Source organism: Aedes aegypti, chromosome 2 (genome assembly GCF_002204515.2).
Source record: "Aedes aegypti strain LVP_AGWG chromosome 2, AaegL5.0 Primary Assembly, whole genome shotgun sequence".
Taxonomy (NCBI): Eukaryota; Metazoa; Arthropoda; class Insecta; order Diptera; family Culicidae; genus Aedes; species Aedes aegypti.
This window is the reverse complement of record NC_035108.1, coordinates 358,414,255-358,436,720: the sequence shown is the minus strand read 5'-3', so window position 1 is coordinate 358,436,720 and position 22,466 is coordinate 358,414,255. Positions and strand designations below refer to the sequence as shown.

General features: G+C 45.1%; 1 protein-coding gene across 2 annotated transcripts in view; it reads right to left on the bottom strand.

Annotated features, from left to right (window-relative positions):
- LOC5572015 (serine proteinase stubble) overlaps positions 1–22,466 on the bottom strand; it is a 111,580-nt gene that overhangs the window by 9,410 nt on the left and 79,704 nt on the right. For both annotated transcript variants that reach the window (XM_021846419.1, XM_001660068.2), the window contains 3 exons: positions 11,723–12,045; positions 10,966–11,482; positions 10,790–10,897 (listed from right to left, as the gene is read on the bottom strand). In XM_021846419.1, the coding sequence (XP_021702111.1) occupies positions 10,790–10,897; positions 10,966–11,482; positions 11,723–12,045 (948 nt within the window). The remainder of the gene's footprint in view (positions 1–10,789; positions 10,898–10,965; positions 11,483–11,722; positions 12,046–22,466) is intronic.

The following is a 22,466-nucleotide window of genomic DNA, read 5'->3' as shown; positions in this document are numbered from 1 at the left end:
AATGTGGTTTTAGTGCTAAAAATCATCCCTTAAATAGAAAATCGGGAAATCCCATTTCGGGGTGAAATTAATCACTTGTCAATGCGATTATTGTTATTTTTTGAAACGACTCTACATAATGAATATGAGCTCCCTGAATTCGAATATTCTTGCAAAATGCTTAATAATGCAATATGTAAAGAAATAATGAATAGTTAATTTCTATAATTGTGATAAAAACGCCTAGATGTAGGCAATTTCTTAAGGAAAAACCTGATATCCAACAGAAATTTAATTATTTCAACCGTATGAGCTAATTGGTACCAGTTTAGAAGATGAAATCGGGCTCGGGGATATATTTTAAGCATCCTTACAAACTTTACTTACAGTGACCCCACAGTTATGGATCAACTAAGGGTCATTTTTCAGAACAAAATATGATTAAAACACATGGTGATACTGTACAAATTAAAATTACCTTCCTGACCATGCAGAAAATAGTTGTTTTCGAGAATACAGCTCAAAATTCTCGGTTATTTACCAAAAAGTGTCGATTTCAATAGAAATTCCAAACGATGTCCACCCCACAGATGTGGATCAGTTATAACTGTGGTATGGGTTTCAATGCCCCAAAGATATGAATCAACGCTTCTGGGAATACGGTTGACATTTTATTTCATACGGACGGAAAAAATATACTTAAGCATATTATGATTGATTACGATGCTGTACAGATTTATGGTTAACGTAGGTAAAATGTGTTCTGCTAAATTGCACCTGTATTTGATGAGATATTCCCGTTTTATTCCAACTCTGATCCATACCTGTGTGCTATCCATAATTGTGGGGTGACTGTACTTTGAAAAATTCCGTTGTCATCGTCGCTACCTACATGCAAATGCATGCTAGAGCGATCAGAGTATCAATTTGTCAAACAAAGAGCTAAAACTAATCAGCAACAGCTAACTAGAAAACTAATCAACCAACAATATAATTGATAAATAAATTAATAAATCAATTAATAGTTATAGATGAAGTGTCTCTGGTTGTAACTCTTTTACATCGAATGACCCGTTTTGTTGGAAATTGTGCTGCAATTCAATTTAAGCGCGTTCTCCACGGATACGACGAGTCAGTTGGATGTCCTTCGGTATGATGCTGACACGCTTGGCTTGGATCGCGCACAGGTTGGTAATCCTAAACAAACCGATCAGATAGGCCATTCGCTTCCTGCAGGACCATGACGGCCGAGCTCTGGAATCGCAGATTTGTCTCTACATTTCTCCGGATACCACTACGAAGCAGAAAAAGTTCTTCATGGTGCGGAACTTCTTCGAGTATAACGGTCTATCGGTGTTGAAGTGTTATCCGAACCAAACTTACACGACAGATTTTCTGTGCTAACACACAATGTCCACAATAGGACGGAATTGACATGCAACAAATAATATGAAAATTGATTGGATTTTTATCAGTAGAAATCTCTCATAAGTTTGTGCCGGTCTCGAGCCAGGAAATAGATGAAGCTAACGTTATCCAACGTCAACTTGGCGGTTGTATCTCGGAAACAACCTCTTACTTTTTATGATTCTCTTAGCGGAAAAGGAAGTGGAGTAATGTTGGCAGCGCGCGACTGCGATGATGACGTTTGCGCTGCGAGGCTGCGAGGGATGTGCACGAAGTCTACACAGCGTGTGGGGATGGTCTGCACGCGAACATCCACCCAGCCCTTGAGGCGGATGCCTCAATCCATAGGAAGCGGAACCAGCTTGTGCACCGCTCGCTGAAACTCGTTCTGTCCACGTCGTACAGTAACTGTGCGTACAACATCGTACTGATCCGGATGGGTAGCGACAATTCTGGCGAGTTCCCATGCCGCTGGCGATGTGTTCTCATTTTTGATCAGGACCAACTGCCCCGAACTCAGGTTCTGCTGCACTGATTGCCACTTGTTACGAGGTTGAAGTGTGGCAACATATTCGTTCCTCCATCGTGCCCAAATATCGTCCACGTGTCGTTGTACACGTTGCCATCTGTTCAGACGACCCTCCTGGATGTGGTTGATGTTCGGCTCGGGAAGCAAATTTAGCGGTTGGTTGATGATGAAGTGCCCTGGCGTTAGGGCCTCGTATGAGTCGACCGATGTTGATAGCTGGCATAACGGACGCGAATTCAAACACGCCTCAATTTGCGTCAAGACGGTTGAAAGCTCCTCGTATGTAAGTGTTGTATTTCCAAGCACGGCTCGGAGATGCTTCTTAAAACTTTTCACAGCGGCCTCCCAGATTCCCCCCATGTGGGGAGCGGATGGAGTGATGAACTTCCATTTTATTTTCAGGTCCGAGAGGTATCGACTCACTGCTTGGTTGAATTCCGGTGATTGCAGATGTTCACGGATGGCACGATCAGCACCCACGAAATTTGTTCCGTGGTCAGACCAGATTTCGCTACAAAGACCACGACGACCACAGAAGCGTTTCAAGGCGGCCAAAAATGCATTTGTCGAAAGATCGGAGACCGCTTCCAAATGTACTGCCTTTGTTGCAAGGCAAACGAAGACAGCGACGTAACCCTTAATAGTCTTTGCCGTTCGAAGGTTAGATGAGCGCAGCAGGATTGGGCCTGCATAGTCGACACCACAGTGCACGAAAGGACGGGCTGGAGTTGTGCGGACAGAAGGTAGACTTCCCATCAGTTGGGTGGCGGTTTTCCCTTTCAACCGACAGCAGCGCGTGCAGCTCGCCACAGAGCTACGCACCACCGTTTGGCAACCAACGATCCAGTATCTCTGGTTGAGCGTTGCAATCATCAGAGTTGGCCCTGCGTGCAAATTTCGAAGATGAGTTTCTGTCAGAAGCAACTTGGTGTACTGGTGCTCCTTCGGGATAATAACCGGATGGCGAACGTCGTACGGTTGGCTGGAATTGTGAAGACGACCACCAACCCGCAGAGTGCCATCAGCATCGATGAAAGGAAACATACTTTTCAGCTTGCTATTGCCTGGAAGCGGATCGTTCTTGACCAGACAATCGATTTCCTTCTTGAAGCAGTCGTGTTGAGCAGCTCGTGCCAACTGCAAACATGCGTCGTTGATTTCCTTCGGTGTTAGCGGTCCTTCCAGTCGGGCCGCACCACGTTGACGAGCCAAACCATTGTGACGTAGGCGATTGATCCAGCACAAGATGCGCCGAATACGAGTCAAATCGGAGAAACGTTTGAGCAGAAACGTCAGTGTTTCGTGACCACCCCTGAAAGGCGGCGTGGCATTAGCAAACAAGCAGGTCACCGATGTTCGCTGTTCAAGCAATTCTTCCTCCTCAATTAAACGACCTGGTTGGGTAGGCCATTTGTCTTCCGTTTCTGAGAGCCAGCCGGGGCCCCTCCACCACAGGGGATGCATCAAGAGTTCCAAAGGTGTGATGCCACGTGATGCGCAGTCAGCTGGATTATCTCTTGATGACACGTGTCGCCAGTGGTTCCTCGGGAGATGTTGCAAAATCTTCGATGTTCGATTGGCCACGAAAATCTTCCACTTCCTTGGCACCGAAGAAAGCCAGTGCAGAACGATTTCAGAATCGCTCCACGCAAATATTTTTACTTCTAGGTGTGAAAACGACTCCAGTACCTTGACCATCAACTCGACGAGTAGTTCGGCCGCCATCAGCTCCAGACGTGGCAGCGATATTTGGAGTATGGGAGCCACCCTAGTCTTGGCCACCACAAGGTTCGTTTCGATTCTTCCTTCTTGGTCCACGGTACGTACGTAGACGACAGCAGCGTATGCAGCTTCAGAAGCGTCGGCGAATCCGTGGAGTTGTAGCTTACTTGCAGAGTGCGGAATCCATCTTCTGATTCGGATTCTCTCGATATGGTGCATTGTCTCCTTCAAAGCTATCCACTCTTCCAGGATGAAAGCAGGAAGTGGATCGTCCCAACTCAAGTCGTAGAGCCATAGATGTTGGAACAGTATTTTCATTCGGATGACAATCGGTGCGATCCACCCGAATGGATCGAAGAACTTCGACGAATCGGATAACAGCTGACGTTTGGTATTTGTGCTATCGATGTCGAACGTGAGTTTGAAGGAGAACGAGTCTTCTTGCGGGTTCCATCTGATCCCCAAAGCTTTGACGGAATCATCTTCTTGGGGTAACTTCAAGTGGATGGGATCATCCTGTACCGCATCAACTTCCAATATCTGCGGATCGTTGGAGCTCCACTTGCGCAGAACGAAGCCCCCATCGTTGAGTACTTGAACGATGTCGTTGCGAAGAAACTTGGCTTCCTCGATGGAATCCGCCCCAGAGAGCAGATCGTCCACGTAGAAATTTTTCGGAATCCGCTCTGCCGCCGTCGGATGAGTTTCCTTGTTTTCAGCTGCTACCTGTTGTAGGGTCGCCACAGCTTGGTACGCCGCGCTCGCCGTACCGTAGGTGACGGTCAGCAAACGATAATGTTCCAGAGGTTGCTCAGGATGGTTGCGCCACACTATTCGCTGGAAATCGGCATCCTCCTTGGCGACAAGAACTTGCCGATACATCTTTTCGATGTCGGCACAGAAGGCAATCTTGTAGGTGCGCCAGCGGGTGAAAACGTTGAAAAGCGATTCGTTCACGTTCGGTCCCACTAGCAGGCGATCATTGAGTGACACCCCTGAAGCACTCTTGCTCGAGGCGTCGAAAACGACGCGAAGTTTCGTCGTTTCGCTGTCCACTTTCAACACACCATGATGCGGAAGGTAGAAGGATTGTTGCGGTGCAATCGCCACCTCGCATGGCGGTATCTTCTCCATGTGACCGAGAGCCTCGTACTCAGTCATGAACTTCTGGTAGTGCTGTTGTAATTCTGGATCGATGCTGAATTTCCTCTCCATGGCCTTGAACCGCCGGATGGCAGCGGTAGCTGATTCGCCCAGTTCCGGCTTGGAACTATCGAAGGGTAGGCGAACTGTATATCGTCCAGTTTCATTCCGAGAGAGGGTGGAGTGAAAGTGCTCAACAGCGCGCAGCTCGTCCGGGGTAAGCTGATTGGATTTAGGCACTTCTTCCACCTCCCAGAATTTCCGGAGCGTTCGATCCAGATTCATGGTTGCTGTTAGTCCGAGCATCGCTCGACCTTCGGTGATATGCGACGTGTTGAAATGACCACCAACCAGGTAGCCGAAGACGGAATTTTGCGCAATGGGTATGCCTCGACCGTCGAACAGCTTGCCCGGTTCTAGAATGGAAAAGAAGGCTTCTATTCCCAATAAAAGGTCGATCTTACCACACTTGTTGTAGGTTGGGTCTGCGAGTGATGCCTCGTCCAAGGCACCAGTGTCGATGTCAAAATGTTGACTTGGTTGATCCGGAACCAGATGATTCAGAATCAAGGCTTCCACCACGATGACGATACGATCGTCGAATCGCGATGAGATCTGTAGTGTGACCGCTCCTGTTGTATTGCTGGGCTTCCCGTCGGTGATGCCACTCACGAGAATGTTGGCGTTGCGCCTTTCCAGGCCAAGACGATCGAAGGCTGGTTTGCTGATGAGCGAATTCATACAGGCAGGGTCCACTATTGCCCGTACTTCGTGGAAGACGTTATTCTTCCCCAACACTTTAACGACAGCCGTAGGCAGCAAACTGAGGAAGTTCACTGGACAGCTGGTTTTGAGGGTTTTGAGATCCGCAACATATGATGCCACAGAATCCGCATGTTCGGCTTCACCTGAATGTTGCTGATTTGCTGCTGCTGGTCCTTCGCGGGGCTGGCCGGAATCGGTTTGCACATCACTGCAGACGTGCAGTTCTTCACACTATGGGTCACTTTAAGGCAATTGAAGCAGAGCTTGGCTCGTTGCACAAAATCTCGACGGTCGTTCGCTGCCATCCTTTTGAAGCTGGCACACTGGTATATGGTGTGAGCCTCAGAGCACTGCGGGCAAGGCTGCTGAGTGCTTGCAAGGAAGCTTTGAATCTGCTTACCGGGTTTCGTGCTTTGGTCCACTCTTCGATCCTGCTCCTTCTTCGTTGCGGTGTCGGCCCCCTTCTTGGAAAAGGACGCGCAAGTTTCCAAGGCATCGCATCGTCGCTCAAGGAACGTGATGAAATCTTGGAAGCTAGGATTCTCCTCGTCGATTAGCTTTTGTGCCCACAGCGAACGGGTTTCTCGGACGAGTTTCTCCAACAGCAAATGAATCAGCCATGGGTCACGGGATTCGTATTGCTCTCCCAGAGCCTTGAGCTGCCGCACTACTTCATCCGACGTTGAAACGAGCTTTCGAAGTCCAATGAGCGTTGGCGCATTAACCGGCGGCTGGTCCACAAATTCCTTGACAAGTGCCGCGACGGTGTACTTCTTCTTGTCGTAAAACTCGTTCAGCCTCTCCCATACTTCCACATAGTTGGCGTCGGTGATAGTGAAGGAACTAACCAACTTTTTCGCTTCTCCATCCAAGTGAGAAAGCAGGTACTGCAGCTTCACGGAGTTTTTGATGTTTTTCGAATGAATGCAGCTTTCGAAAAGATCCTTGAAGGAGGTCCAGTGTTTCCGGTCGCCTTTGAAGACCGGGAGGGCAATCGTTGGCAAGCGTACTTCGAGTGGAACTTGGCCTCCGGACGCTTGAGCGTCAGCAATCGGATGGGAAAGACTCCGATTTGGCCAGCCAACTGCGACACGTTGTTCGAAGCTGCAGCCTGGGACGTCATTAGGATTCGCTGCGAATCCAGAAGCAACCTGATTGCCTCTCGTAGATCATCCGCTGGTTCGACGATTGTTCCTTCACTGCTTCCGTGGGGGTTATGTTCCTCGAGCAGCTTCATGTAGCGCCCTTTCACTTGATAATACAACTCCTCGAATTCCAACCGGTGGTTGAAAATCGAGCTGATTTCACCAATCGCTTCAGTTTGATCTTCGATTTCACTTTGCACCTTATCAAACTGTTCACAAAGCTCGGAAAGTTTGTGCATGCGCTCCTGCGCTTCGCCGACAGGAGGCTTCCGTTTTTCCACCGCACTCACGTTACTCAGCTCCCACTTCATGCGCTCGAAAAGCACATTGCGGCGTTTCCGAATCGCTTCCATAGCGGTTTCGCGAAATATCCGACGATGAAGGTCCAAAATGTACGCGAGGGAGCTAACGGGACGTAATAAAACACGGCGGACTACTTTTTCGAACTAAAAATGGACTGTATTAATTTACTTTGAATATTACTTTTAGTGAGCACATTTTTTACGACCGATTGGTCAGACGACTGTACTTTTTATGATTCTCTTAGCGGAAAAGGAAGTGGAGTAATGTTGACAGCGCGCGACTGCGATGATGACGTTTGCGCTGCGAGGCTGCGAGGGATGTGCACGAAGTCTACACAGCGTGTAGGGATGGTCTGCACGCGAACAATCAGATCGCGTTAGTAGTGTTTGATCCTTCTATTTGTTGCTTGCTCCTGTAGGGCGAGCGACGAACACTTGTTCAGCGTTCAATGCTTTTATCGAGTAATATCGCGAATCCGGTTAGGTGCATTCATTTGCAATTATATGTATATTTATCGTTTACCAAATCCTGTACCCAAACCTTTCCCATATCCAAACTCCCAGTGTCTACCTGTGGAAGTGCAGAGGACTCCTCGGCTTCCATAAGGCAATTAACTCATCAAAATTTCTCTCCCATCCCTAAATTGACCTGCATTCGGTCGCAGCCGGCGCCGTTATTGTTTGTTATAATAATGAGAGCACCAGTACTTACACATTGAGGATGCTACTGATCCCGAGTAGTGTCTATTGGTTCCCTGTGTAAATACAGCTGTTCTTGCAATAACGGAGTAGCATTTGCGGGCGGTCAATCATGCTCATACCCAAAAAGTCGATGGGATGTTTACTGAGGTATAAGTTATCATGTAATCAACGCACCATCTGCATATTCAACGATTTAAAAACGGCTATGATACCATCTAGCTCGAAGAGCCATGGACAATCATGGACGGGACCGGTTTTCATGGGAAGCTGACTAGACTGATCTAGGCAACAATAGATAGCGTACAGTGCTGTGTGAAGATATCGAGTGCGTTATCGGACCCGTTTTAAACGCACAAAGGACTGCGACAAGGCGACGGTATTTCCTGCCTCCTGTTCAATATAGCGCTAGAAGGTGTTATGAAACGGGTCAGTTCATCTTGCTTCGCTGTCGACGTGGACATTGTCGAGAGTACGTTTCAGGTGGTTGCAGAACAATACACAAGGTTGAAACGTGAAGCAGAACGATTTGATTAGAGGTAAATATGTCGAAGACGAATCATCTGCTGGCTGGAGAAACCAATCGTGATAGAGCTCACATTGGCAGACGTGTGATGATCGTCGGAGATGAATTCGAGGTGGTGGATGAATTTGTCTACCTCGGATCATTGGTAACGTCGAAGAACAACTGCAGCAGAGATTTTCGAAGACGTATCATTGCTGGAAGTCGTGCTTACCTTGCGGTCTGGTATACTTTTTTTTAAGACTCTACACGTTAGTGCTTCCAGTGGGCTATTTGCCCTTTGAAGGAAGCACCACACTAGACAACGGACTAGCATGCAACGCCCAGTGGCCCAGTTTGGAAACATTCCTCACGAAAAGCGTTCGGCCTGAGGCGGGAATCGAACCCACACTCCTTAGCACGATGCGCCTAAATGCTTCGGTGATACTAACCGCACGGCTATGAAGCCCACTATTTCACCTCCGTACTAAGTGTACCATGTACAAGACGCTGATAAGGCCGTTAGTCCTCTATGGGCATGAGGCGTGGACAATGCTCGAAAAGGACCTGCAAGCGCTAGAAGTTTTTGGTCGACGTGTGCTTAGGACGATCGCCAAAGCTGGAAGGGTACAATTCCACAAAAAGGTGTTCACGTCAAGTCCGGCCGGTACAAGACGAAGAGGGGCGCAACAAGCTAGATGGTTCGACCAAGAAAAACAGGATCTTGGAAGTATGGGACGATTGAGAAACTGGAGGTAAGCTGGCATGGACCGAGTTTGTTGGCGTGACATTGTAGCACAGGACATGTCATGAGGGACGTAGTGCTTTTGAATACGTTCTAAACTGCAAAACCATTCATATTGTATATTGCAATTCAAAATTATCTTAGATATATGCACAAAAATCGAAAAACAAGAAGATAAAAAAAACAAATTCCGGATAATCGAGTCCCCGGATAATCGAGTCCGACCTGTACTGTGAAAGGAAAGGTTTTCGTCGATGGTAGCAGCCGATGTTCGAATAATAGTTGAAATCAAGATACGTTTGAAGGAAGAATTTGAAATGACAGATATTCACTTCACCATTTTCTGGGCATCAAGATCGAACTCTCACAAGAAGCCCTTGTCCGAAAAATACTTTTGCGTTTTGGAGTGGAGAACTGTAGACCAGCAAGTACGCCCGCTGAAACGAAATTACAGCTACGCCCGATGAATGAAATTGGCAATTATCCATATCGTGAACTGATTGGCAGCTTGATGTTCGGGTCCAGACCAGACTTGTGCTATATTGTCGGATATTTAGCCAGGTTCCAAGATGCGGAAGGAGATGAACACTGGAAATGCTAAACGAGTTTTGCGCTACCTTCAAGCTACCATGAGTACGAAGCTGACCTTCAGGAGAAACTCGCAAGAACCGCCAGTGAAGGTTTTCGTTGACGCTGACTACGCTAGTGATGAGCTAGATCGCAAATGTGTGTCTGGATTTTTGATCAAGGTATTTGGCTGTACTGTCCTGTGAATATACCGTTTTGACTCATATTCCGAACACTTAAGGCCAATAGAGACTTCAAATGCATCTGACTGGCATAAATTGGCTGATATTTGTGTAAATTTGAAAATCTAACTGATAGCTGTTGGATGTACCGATAATAATGTCGATATAGTTCGTTTTAGTATTGTTTTTACGCAAAAGTATGGAACAACATTTTGATTCAAATGCCGAACACTGTGTTCATTTTGTCTCATATTCCGAACACCTTGATTCAAATTCCAAACAACACGATTAAATCTATAAAAATGAACTATTTAACAAATAAATTTATCTGATCTTGTTCTACTGGTCTCAAACTAGAGAATCATCACTACTCCCACGGTATAAATTATATTGAAAACGTTATTATTGAATTGCAATTGACTACCATTTCCTTGTTATTTGATGATACATTTCAGCGAAACATGTCAACCAAATCGCCATACAAAAACCGAGTGTTCGGAATATGAGACAAAACGGTACCCCTTCTAGCATTAAACAGTATAGCGCCTTCCGCTTTTTTACTAGCGCTGCCTTTCATGTACGTTAAACCTAATGTCGGAAGTAGTGCGCTGTGTAGATCATCTGATGATCTATACAGCGCACTACTTCTGACATTAGGTTTAATGTACATGGAAGGCAGCGCCAGTAAAAAAGCGGCTATTTTATTTAGTGCTAGAAGGGGAATGTAGTCACGCAAATATTAACGCCTAATGCCCATACTCTGTTTGTCCAACCAGCGACTAGATGGCGGTAGTGCACAAACATCAAATTCAACCAAAAGCGATACGAGCACCACGAGTAAGTTGTCGGCCATCTATCAAATATTAGAGCTAATATTGAGCTCTATTTGTGATATGAACGTAAATAAATAAAATATTTCGAATGTTACAATCACCCCACAGTTATGGATGTCACACAGATCTGGATCAGAGTTGATTTAAATGGAGAATATCTCATCAAATAAGGTTGCAGTTGCGTAATTAGAAGTTAAAAAGAGTAACCTCTTCAGTCTTGCCATGGAAAAGATCTTGAACTAATCTAAAATAACTGGTAAGAAACTTACCCAAACAAGCATCCTGATGACCGTCCGAATGACCTGCACAAAACATTTCATTGTAGAGCTCCACATTGATGTGTTTGCTATTGTGCCACCGAAGACACTCTTTTGTACCTAAAACGAACCAAAATTAACGTTTTCCTCTATAAGATTTATGAGAGAACAAAATAAATCAAAGTTACTAATAATCGGCACCGCTGCCGTCCGCAGAATGTTGGTTCCCGTTTGACCCATGTTGGCATCCGTTTTTCCCCACCCGGCTATAATGCCTTTGCGGCCAATCAGCTCCAGTGGTCTCACCGGAAGACAAATCGGCAGAATGTGCGATTTGTAACCGGCCGGCCGAGTCAGCTTCAGCAGTGCCAGGTCGTACCGGTCCGGTTGCGTCATGCGGAAGAGAAACTTGGGATGTACGATCTTCAGCTCGGCACGGTGCTTCTCCGCCGGAAGAGGTTCGGCTATTTTGCCGGAGTTCTGAGTGTCCAGCTCGCCCAGGTAGATGACGATGTCCTTGAGACGTGCCTGCTGAATGCAGTGTGCTGCCGTAGCTATGAACATCCGCGACACCAGAACTCCTCCGCATTGGTACTCGGCTATGCGGATATGCGCCTGCCAGGGATACTCGGCAAAGTTCGCCGTGCGGCCTCCGATGATACGCTTCTGGAGGGTATTCTGCGCCGTTCGAGGGATGCCACAGTCCTGGGAAAGAAAGCTTCAATTAGGGGCTGTCCATTAATTATGTAAGGGTTTATGGGAGGAGGGGGGGGGGGGGGGGGGTTTGAGATTTCTTACGCGCCTTACAATTTATTTTTAATTTTCGTACAAAAAATCTTACCATGGGGGGAGGGGGGTTCAAAAACTCCAAAAATTGTCTTACGTAATTAATGGATCGCCCCTTAGTGGACCTGTGTTAAGGGATGAAATGATTCTGCAGCTTACCATGTTTCCCATCTGATCGGATCGTCTCCGGAGGAAACTGCTTTTCTTGGAGGTCGCGTAGGAGACGGTTTTCATTGGAAGCACCGGCACAGGAGCAACCATGGGTCGCATCGGTGCAGCGAACGCCAGCTTCGAGGTGATCATTGCCGGAGCAGAGGAAACTTCATTGTCCTTGACGCAGCAGGAAAACAGCCATCGACTGTCGCCACAGCCGGAAACATGACGGCCACCTTCCAGCCAGCAGGAAAATGACAGCCGACACTGGCGGACGACGTTCTGGTGCACGCAGGTTGACGGGACACCCAGCACGTTCTGGATTACGTCTTGAAGGGAAGATAAAAGGAAAGAACAGGTATTAGTTGTTGAAATAAATCAAAGTTATCTGTCAAATCGTACACTTCAGGTTAATTATCAGAGCTCTAAATCTGAAAGAATTCCCGTAAAAGCTGGTGTTCCTCAAGGCAGCATTTTGAGACCAATGAAACATGAAAGTTCACGTAATAACTCGTTTATTCATTCAAATTACAGTGCCTTCCCGATTTTGGCAACAACGGGCGAATTTTAAGTTGCCAAATTGGGGATGTTGCCAAATTCGGGAATTTTTGTTTACTTGTATTTTTTACCCTTATGAGTTCTGTAAGCCTTAAATAGGGCATGGGAATCTCTTGTCAATTATAAAACTAGCTTATTCAAGTTATAAGTTATAAAAAATAATGACCGTGCAAAGCATTATTAATGTGCATAATTCCAGAGCTAAAATTCAATAAATCAATACAGCGCCAGCCATATCCTCGGGGTCATTAAGGAAGGGAAAACATATTTATTAGATAATCATCGTTACCAAAGAATCTTCTGCATCTACACAGTTGTTATGGAACGGATATTGAGTTGGTAAAATAAAATACAGTGGGAGTCCGTTTTTGGCAACAAAGTCGAAATTTTCAGTTGCCAAAAACGAAACCGTGCCAAAATCGGAACCTATATTTTAAATTTTATTTTTCGACTTTTGTTTTTGAAAACATCATTAGAATATTATTACATCATCCTTATGGCCCATATTGCATCGAGACTTCGGAACGGTTCACTTCGAAGCAGTTTTCCGTAGGATTGTACTACGAATCCATAGCCGGTTTTTGCGGCAAACGTTCTACATACTTTTTACCCCACAACGTTTTCAATGCTTTTTTAGAAGCTATTTGTATGAGTGGGCCATTTAAATCAATAATCGCAAAAGTGACCTTTATTCAAGAAATGGGCATTTTCTTAAAACTGTGAGAAAAGAAGAAAGAAATAAAATATGTTACTGTATTCTTACAAAGACGTAATTACAAAAAAAAAGCGCTGGGTAGTACAAAACGGCATGAATTTTTTTTGTAATTTATTTAACATCAAATATAAGTTCAATTTCTAGGCTTCAGTATAAAATTTGACCTTAACTCAGTAGGTTAAAATTTGCTCCTTTAATTTATGTTTCTGATAAAGTAAAGCATTTCATAATGAATGATTGATTGCAGTCAAAAAAGCAAACATAAAAAATTACATCTCATGATCTGCGACTCGTAAGTTTGTAGAAAACACAAACAAGCTTCTTATAATTTTTAGTTGAAATGAGTTTCAATTGAGCATGATATGTGTTTTACGTTGTGCTACTTTTCCCCGAATGTCGGTTCCCCAAATAGCCTGTTTCCCCGAAAAGTTTTAGTATTCATTCGGAGAAAAGTAGCACAATCATGTTGTACACCTACCTTATTAAATCAACGGAAATTTACAGGATCAAAACACTACTAGAAATTCAAATTACCTCGCTAAGAATTTACAGGACACTCTAGAAATCTTAAGAGTTTTTTTTTTGTTTTCGTTTAGTATGATGTAGACATAATCTCCAATAACCAATTAAACATTCTCAGGATCAGGGTTGCCATTATGCTAGATTAATCTGGCACTGCAAGACTTTTTATCGAGGAAAAGACAAAAAGACAAACTACTCATTTTGCAAGACATTTTCAAATTCAGCCAGAATTTACAGACCGACGCGTAACCATTTTTGTATGTTCATTTACACGCTTTTCAAAACAATAGTTAAATGAGAACCTGTTGTGAAAACATGAAGCAAATTGATGCAACCCTTGTTGACTAACGAGTTTTTATGTACAGCGGGGTTTCGCTGGTGTGACCACAACTGTCTTCCAACTAGCGAATCCTACCCGTTAGTTGGAACGACTAACAGGAGATGAAAATGCTCCAGGCTCACGTGTATGGAGTTTAAATCGTTTCGAAATACATTTTTTATACATATGGAGACTACAATGCGACGGCTCTCAGATATTTTTACCTCCACTTTTGACATTGGAGTGCTTTTAAGTTGGATTTGTTCCAACCAGACGACACCCAACCATGTAGCGGAGGCCGAACGATCGAATCTCCACTGGTTTTGGTTCCCTTACATACTTAACACTTGAGACGAGACTCGCGAAGACGGTCTCGTTTTTCTGTGATTGCTGAGTTTTTTCTTATTCCACTTTGTGTTTATACCAATCATGCGTAAGCCCTCACATGACCCTCTCAACAAGGAATGATTGCGTTTGCATCACACCGAATCATAAAAAGCCTTTTGAGTGAAATTTCATACCAGCAAACGTAGCAGACATTATAAATAAGGCAGCGTCCATTTATTACGTAACGCAAAAATTTAAAATTTTTGACCAACTCCCCCCCCCCTCCGTAACACTTTTTGTATGAAAAATTTAAAATTTTTGTATGAGCCGTAACGCTTGAACCTACTCCTCCCCTCCCCCTAGAGCGTTACGTAATTTGTGGATGCCGCCTAACTAATCTCGTGTTTAGATTTAACAGCAACTTTAGAAAAAAGTGCTCTGCCGACTGATGTTTTTAATAAAAGTTTATTTTGAATACAATACTTTTCACTTTTGCTGCCATAAAAACGGCGGGCTGCATTTGACGTTTCGTGACAGCGGAATCTGGGCTGCATATGACGTAGATATTTTTCCTCTTCGCGAGTCTCTCTCAGCTTAATACTCCCTTACTCGATATTCCATTTCTCGATATCGAGTTAAAGAACCATAATAAAAGTTTGTTTTCATGGCAAACTCGATGATCCCTTGGATCGCAGTTGCACTGATTTTGTGTTCTGTAACTCGATACCTCGCTAACTCGATGGTTCCTTCAATATTTAGTTATCTTTATGATTTTTAGAGAGAAACTTCTCAATATCTGACATTGCTTAGCCCATATTTTTATGAATTGAGTAAAAATAAAATGACAGCAAAAAGAGTTTTATATGGAAAATGTTAGTTTCGCTAGGAATTTCGGAATATTTTCAGAACCAAGTAACGAATGATCAAAATCGACTCAGGTTCCAATACTAGAAGAGTTTTTTTAAACTGATGAAAAAATGGTACAAAGCTATCGAATAACAAAAAAGGGATCGCGATTCAAATACTGTTCTGTAAAATAATATGCTGCCAGTAGAGGGGGTATCCTAGAGACTTTGATTGCTTTGCGATAGTGTTTTGGGATTTAAATCACATTTTTCCTAAACACTCCCGTTCATTGACAGATTGACGGTAGGTAGTAATTCAAACTTTGTCCAGATCAACTTTACTAGAGCGCAGTTCTCATTTATTAAGTTGATATAAAAAAACTTTTTCACGGATTCATGGTTTTGGCTTTAATTTTTAACAAGCATAAGAATCTGCCAGAATCAGATTTATATTATGAATACCACAGCTGAAATACTAGAATGTATGAATACAGCCTTACATACATTTACATTATTTGGCTTTACATCAATTATCTTGATAAAGCCTCGCCAACAATATTTCGCCAATGCCCTCGGTTCATGGCCGCTTCTCTCCATCCTCGACTGTGACCCACGCTCTCCAGGTCCTGGTGTACCTGGTCAATCCACCTAGCTCGCTGCGCCCCACGCCTTCTTGTTCCGACCGGATTCGTGGCGAACACCATCTTTACAGGGTTGTTGTCCGGCATTCTTGCAACATGCCCTGCCCAGCGTATCCTTCCAGCTTTAGCTACCTTCACGATACTGGGTTCGCCGTAGAGTTGAGCGAGCTCGTGGTTCATCCTTCGCCGCCACACGCCGTTCTCCTGCACGCCGCCGAAGATCGTCCTTAGCACTCGGCGTTCGAAAACCCCAAGAGCTTGCAAGTCCTCCTCGAGCATAGTCCACGCCTCATGCCCATAGAGGACTACCGGTCTTATGAGCGTTTTGTACATCGTGCATTTGGTGCGGGGGTGGATCTTTCTTGACCGCAGTTTCTTCTGGAGCCCATAGTAGGCACGACTTCCGCTGATGATGCGCCTTCGTATTTCCCGACTAACATTGTTGTCAGCCGTCAACAAGGATCCGAGGTAGACGAACTCGTCCACCACCTCGAAGGTATCCCCGTCTATCGTAACACTGCTTCCTAGGCGGGCCCTGTCGCGCTCAGTTCCGCCAACCAGCATGTACTTTGTTTTCGACGCATTCACCATTAGCCCGACTCTTGTTGCTTCGCGTTTCAGGCGGGTGAACAAATCTGCCACCGTTTCAAATTTTCTCCCAATAATATCCATGTCGTCCGCGAAGCAAACAAATTGTCCGGATCTCGTGAAAATCGTGCCTCGACTGTTAAGTCCGGCTCTCCGCATGACACCTTCAAGCGCAATATTGAACAACAGGCACGAAAGTCCGTCGCCCTGTCGTAGTCCCCGCCGAGACTCGAACGAACTGGAGTGTTCGCCCGAGATCTTCACGCAGTTTTGCACACCGTCCATCGTTGCTCTGATCAATCTTGTGAGCTTCCCGGGAAAGCTGTTCTCGTCCATGATTTTCCATAGCTCTATGCGGTCGATACTATCGTATGCCGCCTTGAAATCGATGAACAAATGGTGCGTAGGGACCTGGTACTCACGGCATTTCTGGAGGATTTGCCGCACGGAAAAGATCTGGTCCGTTGTCGAGCGGCCGTCGATGAAACCTGCTTGATAACTTCCCACGAACTCGTTTGCTATAGGTGATAGACGACGGAAGAGAATCTGGGATAGCACTTTATAGGCGGCGTTTAGGATGGTGATTGCACGATAATTTTCACACTCCAGTTTGTCGCCCTTTTTGTAGATAGGGCATATAACGCCTTGCTTCCACTCCTCCGGTAGCTGTTCCGTTTCCCAGATTCTGACTATCAGCCGATGCAGACAAGCGGCCAACCTGTCCGGGCCCATCTTGATGAGTTCGGCTCCGATACCATCCTTGCCAGCGGCTTTGTTGTTCTTGAGCTGTTGAATGGCATCGTTAACTTCCCCCATCGTGGGAGCTGGTTGATTTCCGCTGTCCGCTGTGCTGACGTAGCCATCGCCTTCGCTGTCCTGACCTTCTGTGCCTGTGTTCTCTGCGCCATTCAGGTGTTCATCGTAGTGCTGCTTCCACCTTTCGATCACCTCGCGTCCGTCCGTCAAGATGCTCCCATCCTTATCCCGGCACATCTCAGCTCGCGGCACGAAGCCTTTGCGGGATGTGTTGAGCTTCTGATAGAACTTCCGCGTTTCTTGAGAACGGTACAGCAACTCCATCTCTTGGCATTCCACCTCTTCCAGGCGGCGCTTTTTGTCCCGGAATAGGCGGGTTTGCTGTTTCCGCTTCTGTCTGTATCGTTCCACGTTTTGCCGCGTACCATGCTGCAGTATTGCAGCCCGCGCTGCATTCTTCTCCTCTAAAACCTCCTGGCACTCCTCGTCGAACCAATCGTTTCTTGAGCTCCGTTCCACATATCCGACAACGCTTTCGGCAGCGTTGTTAATGGCTGCTTTGACTGTCCTCCAGCAGTCCTCAAGAGGGGCCCTATCGAGCTCGCCCTCATCCGGCAACGCTGCCTCAAGATGCTGCGCGTACGCATTGGCGACATCCGGTTGTTTCAGCCGCTCGAGATTGTACCAGGCGGGCGTCGGTACCGTACATTGTTGATGACGGATAGTTTTGGGCGCAGTTTCACCATCACCAGGTAGTGGTCGGAGTCAATGTTGGCGCCACGATAGGTTCTGACGTCGGTTATGTCGGAGAAGTGCCGTCCATCGATCAAAACGTGGTCGATTTGCGATTCTGTCTGCTGAGGTGATCTCCAGGTGTACCGATACGGGAGGCTGTGCTGGAAATAGGTGCTACGAATGGCCATGTTCTTGGAGGCGGCAAAATCTATCAGTCGTAGGCCGTTCTCGTTCGTCAGCCGGTGGGCGCTGAACTTTCCAATCGTCGGTCTGAACTCCTCCTCCTGGCCAACCTGAGCGTTCAAATCTCCTATGATGATCTTGACGTCGTGGCTTGGGCAGCGGTCGTACTCGCGTTCGAGCTGCGCGTAAAATGCGTCCTTGTCATCATCAGTGCTTCCGGAGTGTGGGCTATGCACGTTAATTATGCTGAAGTTAAAGAATCGGCCTTTGATTCTTAACTTGCACATTCGTTCATTGATCGGCCACCACCCGATCACGCGCCTTTGCATATCACCCATCACTATGAAAGCTGTTCCCAGCTCGCGTGTGTTGCCGCAGCTCTGGTAGATGGTATGATTACCTCTAAACGTTCGCACCAATGCTCCTGTCCAGCACACCTCCTGCAGCGCTACGATGTCGAAACCGCGGGTCTTCAGTACATCGAAGAGTATGCGAGTACTTCCAATGAAGTTGAGAGATTTATAGTTCCACGTACCGAGTTTCCAATCGCTAGTCCATTTTCGTCGCTGTGGTCTTTGCCGATTGTTCCGGTCCGTATTCTCTCGTTGACGTTCCTGTGCTGATGTGTTTTTACGGTTGGCTTGCAGGGCCTGACACCAACCCCCTAGATTTCCGGAGGACCATTCCCCCTAAATGTTCGGAGGGCCATAGTGCGCAGTTTAGCTTAGAGTCCTTCTCTGGCACTCGGACGATGATCAGCCGCCCCTGACATGGGGAACAGACGCTGTTGTGAGCCGCTCCTAACGTGGAGTACAGACGCTCCAGGTTTGCAAAAGCAAACCCCCCCTTCCCTGTCAGCATACGACCAAAGTTCCCACCGGGGGTTGGTAACGATCTTCCCCAAGGTTACTCGTACCCCGGCCAGTACCACGAGGAGGTAGGGATAGGAGTTGCTGGGCAAGAGGCTAAGGACCGCACAAAGGGGTCTATTTTATTCCTGCAGGTACGCGAGGTACCAATGGTACGCCATGCCCAGCCATTTACCGCGCCATACAGCCAATACAGCCTTATGCATTTAAAAAAGGCAAGCTCAAGTTTCAGTGCTGAAGTAAATTTAGATCAATTTTTCTATGTCAAATATTTTTTTGTTACTGTCGAAATATGGATCTAAAAGCATACCTGCACAATGTTGTCTGACAGACTTTGCAAGACTTTTTATTTTTAACTCGCCAGACATTTTCCAAAATCTACTGGCAACCCTGCTGACATGTTAAATAACATGTTATTTTTGGAAAAACCGAGCGCTCGTAATGGGTGCCTGGAATCGGAAATTACACAATCGCTAATAAATCCTACAGCAACGTTTTCGATAATTTGTAAATTAACGTGTTTTACATTTGATTTTGGATTGCCGATAGCGACTGGTTTTACACCATCGTTTGAAGTGTTTTACAATTAGTGAAAATTCACGTGTGAAACACGTTAATCGCTTGCAGGATCATGACTTATGAACCAGCCAAATAAGGGTTTCATTTAACGCTTAACCATTTCAACAATGGGGTCTAAAGTTACATAAGTAAGAGCTTTGAATTATTTAAAAACCATTACTTGAAATCATTTTCATAGCAATCACTAGAAGGAATGATCCGCTTTCTATGTTGAGTACAAGATCACATGTTATCAAATGTCCATTTTTGAGCACGTCTGAAATAAAAGGCAAACAGTATTATCGATTTATAATTTTAATGAGGCATTTATCATTGCGTTTGTTTCCAATTTTAATTAATTGACTTATGAAATTTAGTAATGAAATTCTTCACAAAAATCAAAAGAAAAAGTTAAAAATTTCAACAATAAATGTTGTGACGCTAAATCATAATTATTCCTAAAGAATTTTGCTTTAGTGTAGCTTCAGAAGTGCTTGCCAGCAACAAATATGTTTGGACTATCTATTTTACTGATTCGTTGCTGCTTTCTGAAGCTGCTAAAATGTGGGATCAAATTTCATGATTTGATTGAAGTATTTTTGATTGTCTAAATAATTTTGGCTTCACTTTTGCAAGGTGCAAAACCTTAGAATATGAGGCACAATCTTGTTCTTCTTATTCTTCTGGGCATTACGTCTTCACTGGGACAAAGCCTGCTTCTCAGTTTTTTTTTTTAAAGACAACGACACGTTAAGCTTCCAGTGGACGATTTGCCCTTTGATGAAAGCACCACACTAGACAACGGACTAGCAAGCAACTCCCAGTGGCACAATCGAAGTACATTTCTGACGAAAAGTTTTCCGAACTGAAACGGAAATCGAACCCACACCCCTTGACTCGATGCGGATAAATGCTTGGTAACACTAACCGCACGGCCACGAAGCCCACCTTAGCTTAGTGTTCTTATGAGCACTTCTACAAATATTAACTGAGACACAATATGAATTTAATTTATCACGATTGAAAGCACAATTCAAAATGCAAATTCAATTACAAAGGTTGCAATTTTTATTACCTTTTGTAATAGAAATACACGATTTAATTTTGATTTTTATGGACCTTGTGTTATTTATGAGCATCCATTAGGTTGAGAACTCTTAAAATTGATTTTTGAACTTGTTGCCAAAATCGGGAAGAAATTGTTGCCAAAAACGGGTGTTGCCAAAATTGGGGGTAGACAAAATCGGGTGTTGCCAAAATCGGGAAGGCACTGTACATCAAAACCCGCATAACACGCTGGATAGAATCGTCAGATTGATGAGTTTCCTCGCATAAAATGCCTTTTTACTGAGTTCATTTGTACATTTTGTTTCGTCTCGTATACTCGTACAAACAAAATCGGATCACTTCGTAGCAGCTGTCAAATCAACATTTGTTATCATAAGTAAAGTCGCATAAGATTACAGATTAAATCGGTAAAAAAAATATACACTCGCATTGTATGCTATTATTCATCACATAATGTATTCACGTATATCGCCTCCTTTTCGCGATATCTTGAAATTTTGCACATGCAAATTTTGCACATCTTATACGTACATTTTGGTTATCTAGGCAGCACTAGCAGATAGAGCACACCGAGTCAGCCAAATTAGCAGGATGCAGGCTTTCTGAGTCATGTGTTCACACCAAAGTCGGGGAGTAGCACTGTTCAAGACGACCGGAAGCATGAGAAGTTGTCGGAAGTAAAGAGAAAGGTCAAAAAACTCGATGAGTTCGTCATGACCAAAACCAATATCCACTTCAGGATCATGCAGCTGGTAACGAGCATCAAGTCCGCCATTACAGACGCAAAACTAGGACAGAAGGAATTGCGGATTAGAGCGGAACCCCGGTGAATGCCGTTTCACGGGGAGACGCCTAGAAGCAATCCGACCACCCGCTCGGAGAAAAGAACACCAGAAGAACAGGAAGATCCCAAAAAGCAGAGAAGCGACACTGAGTGCGTCAGCGAGCAAAATAACGGCAATGAATGGCGCACCGTCAAAGGCAAAAAGAAGAAAAATGCAGTACGTAAGGAGAGGATTAGAAAACGAAAGGAAACGAAGAAGAAAGAAAAACGACGGTCACCTCGTGAGAGGTTCAAGGGCGATGCTCTTGTCATTGGAGCAAGTGACAAGACAGCCTATTTGTCGATTCTCAGGAGAGTGAGGGAGGATCCAAAGCTGAAAGAGCTGAGTGAAAACGTGGTGAGCATCAGGCGTGCATTGAAAGGAGATATGCTCTTCGGTCGATCAAGAGTTCGGCCTGCCGGGAGCTCGTCGCGAAGTCTCTAGGCAACAAGGCAAGTGTGAGAATTCGACAATCCGTTCGACAAGTGATCGAATGTAGAGAACTGAACGAGATCAGAACAGAAAACTACGTGCGGTGTGTGTAGAGAAGAAACTTGTCATGGATAAATCATTAAAATAAACGTCATTAAAATATCCTGAGTTGTGACTTTGAATCAATTTGTAAATCAGTAGTTAGAAAAATATCACTTTTCCTTTATTCTGTTCGGGTTTACTTGTTGACTACGGTATTCTTTCGTTTCCATCATGAGAGAAAATAGAAAAGGCGGAGCCTACCATATTCGATGACTCAGAACCGTTGTTCAATTATAAAACCAACAGTATCATCACAGTGTGGCTCATTCAAGTGCCGAATGGCAAGACGAACGGACCGAAATCGAGCGGCTCATCCAAGTGACGAACGGATCACGTGTTAGCAGCAGCAGTGATTGACTATAAAGTCGCTTGCGCCTTGCTGTAGTGTTTATCTGAAGAGCTACTGGTGAAGTCATCAAGTTTGTCAAGATGGCTAACAACGACGAACAGCAGGCTTCCTTGTTGCCACGGTCCAGGAACGCAGCCGGAAATTACGACAGAGTGCACTGTTGTTTCAATGCAATTTGAAAGATTCCATTCGGTTGAGGAAAGTGTAAGGGGGTATGCAAATAGCGACGATCCGATTACCAGTCGCAGCAGCCAAAAAACTCGTCGAGGCCTTAACCATGATGGGATGGTCAGTCTACCGCTGAATCTGATCCCTCGGCAGACAAGTTTGCTGGAGAGATGCTTCAGATGCATAAATTT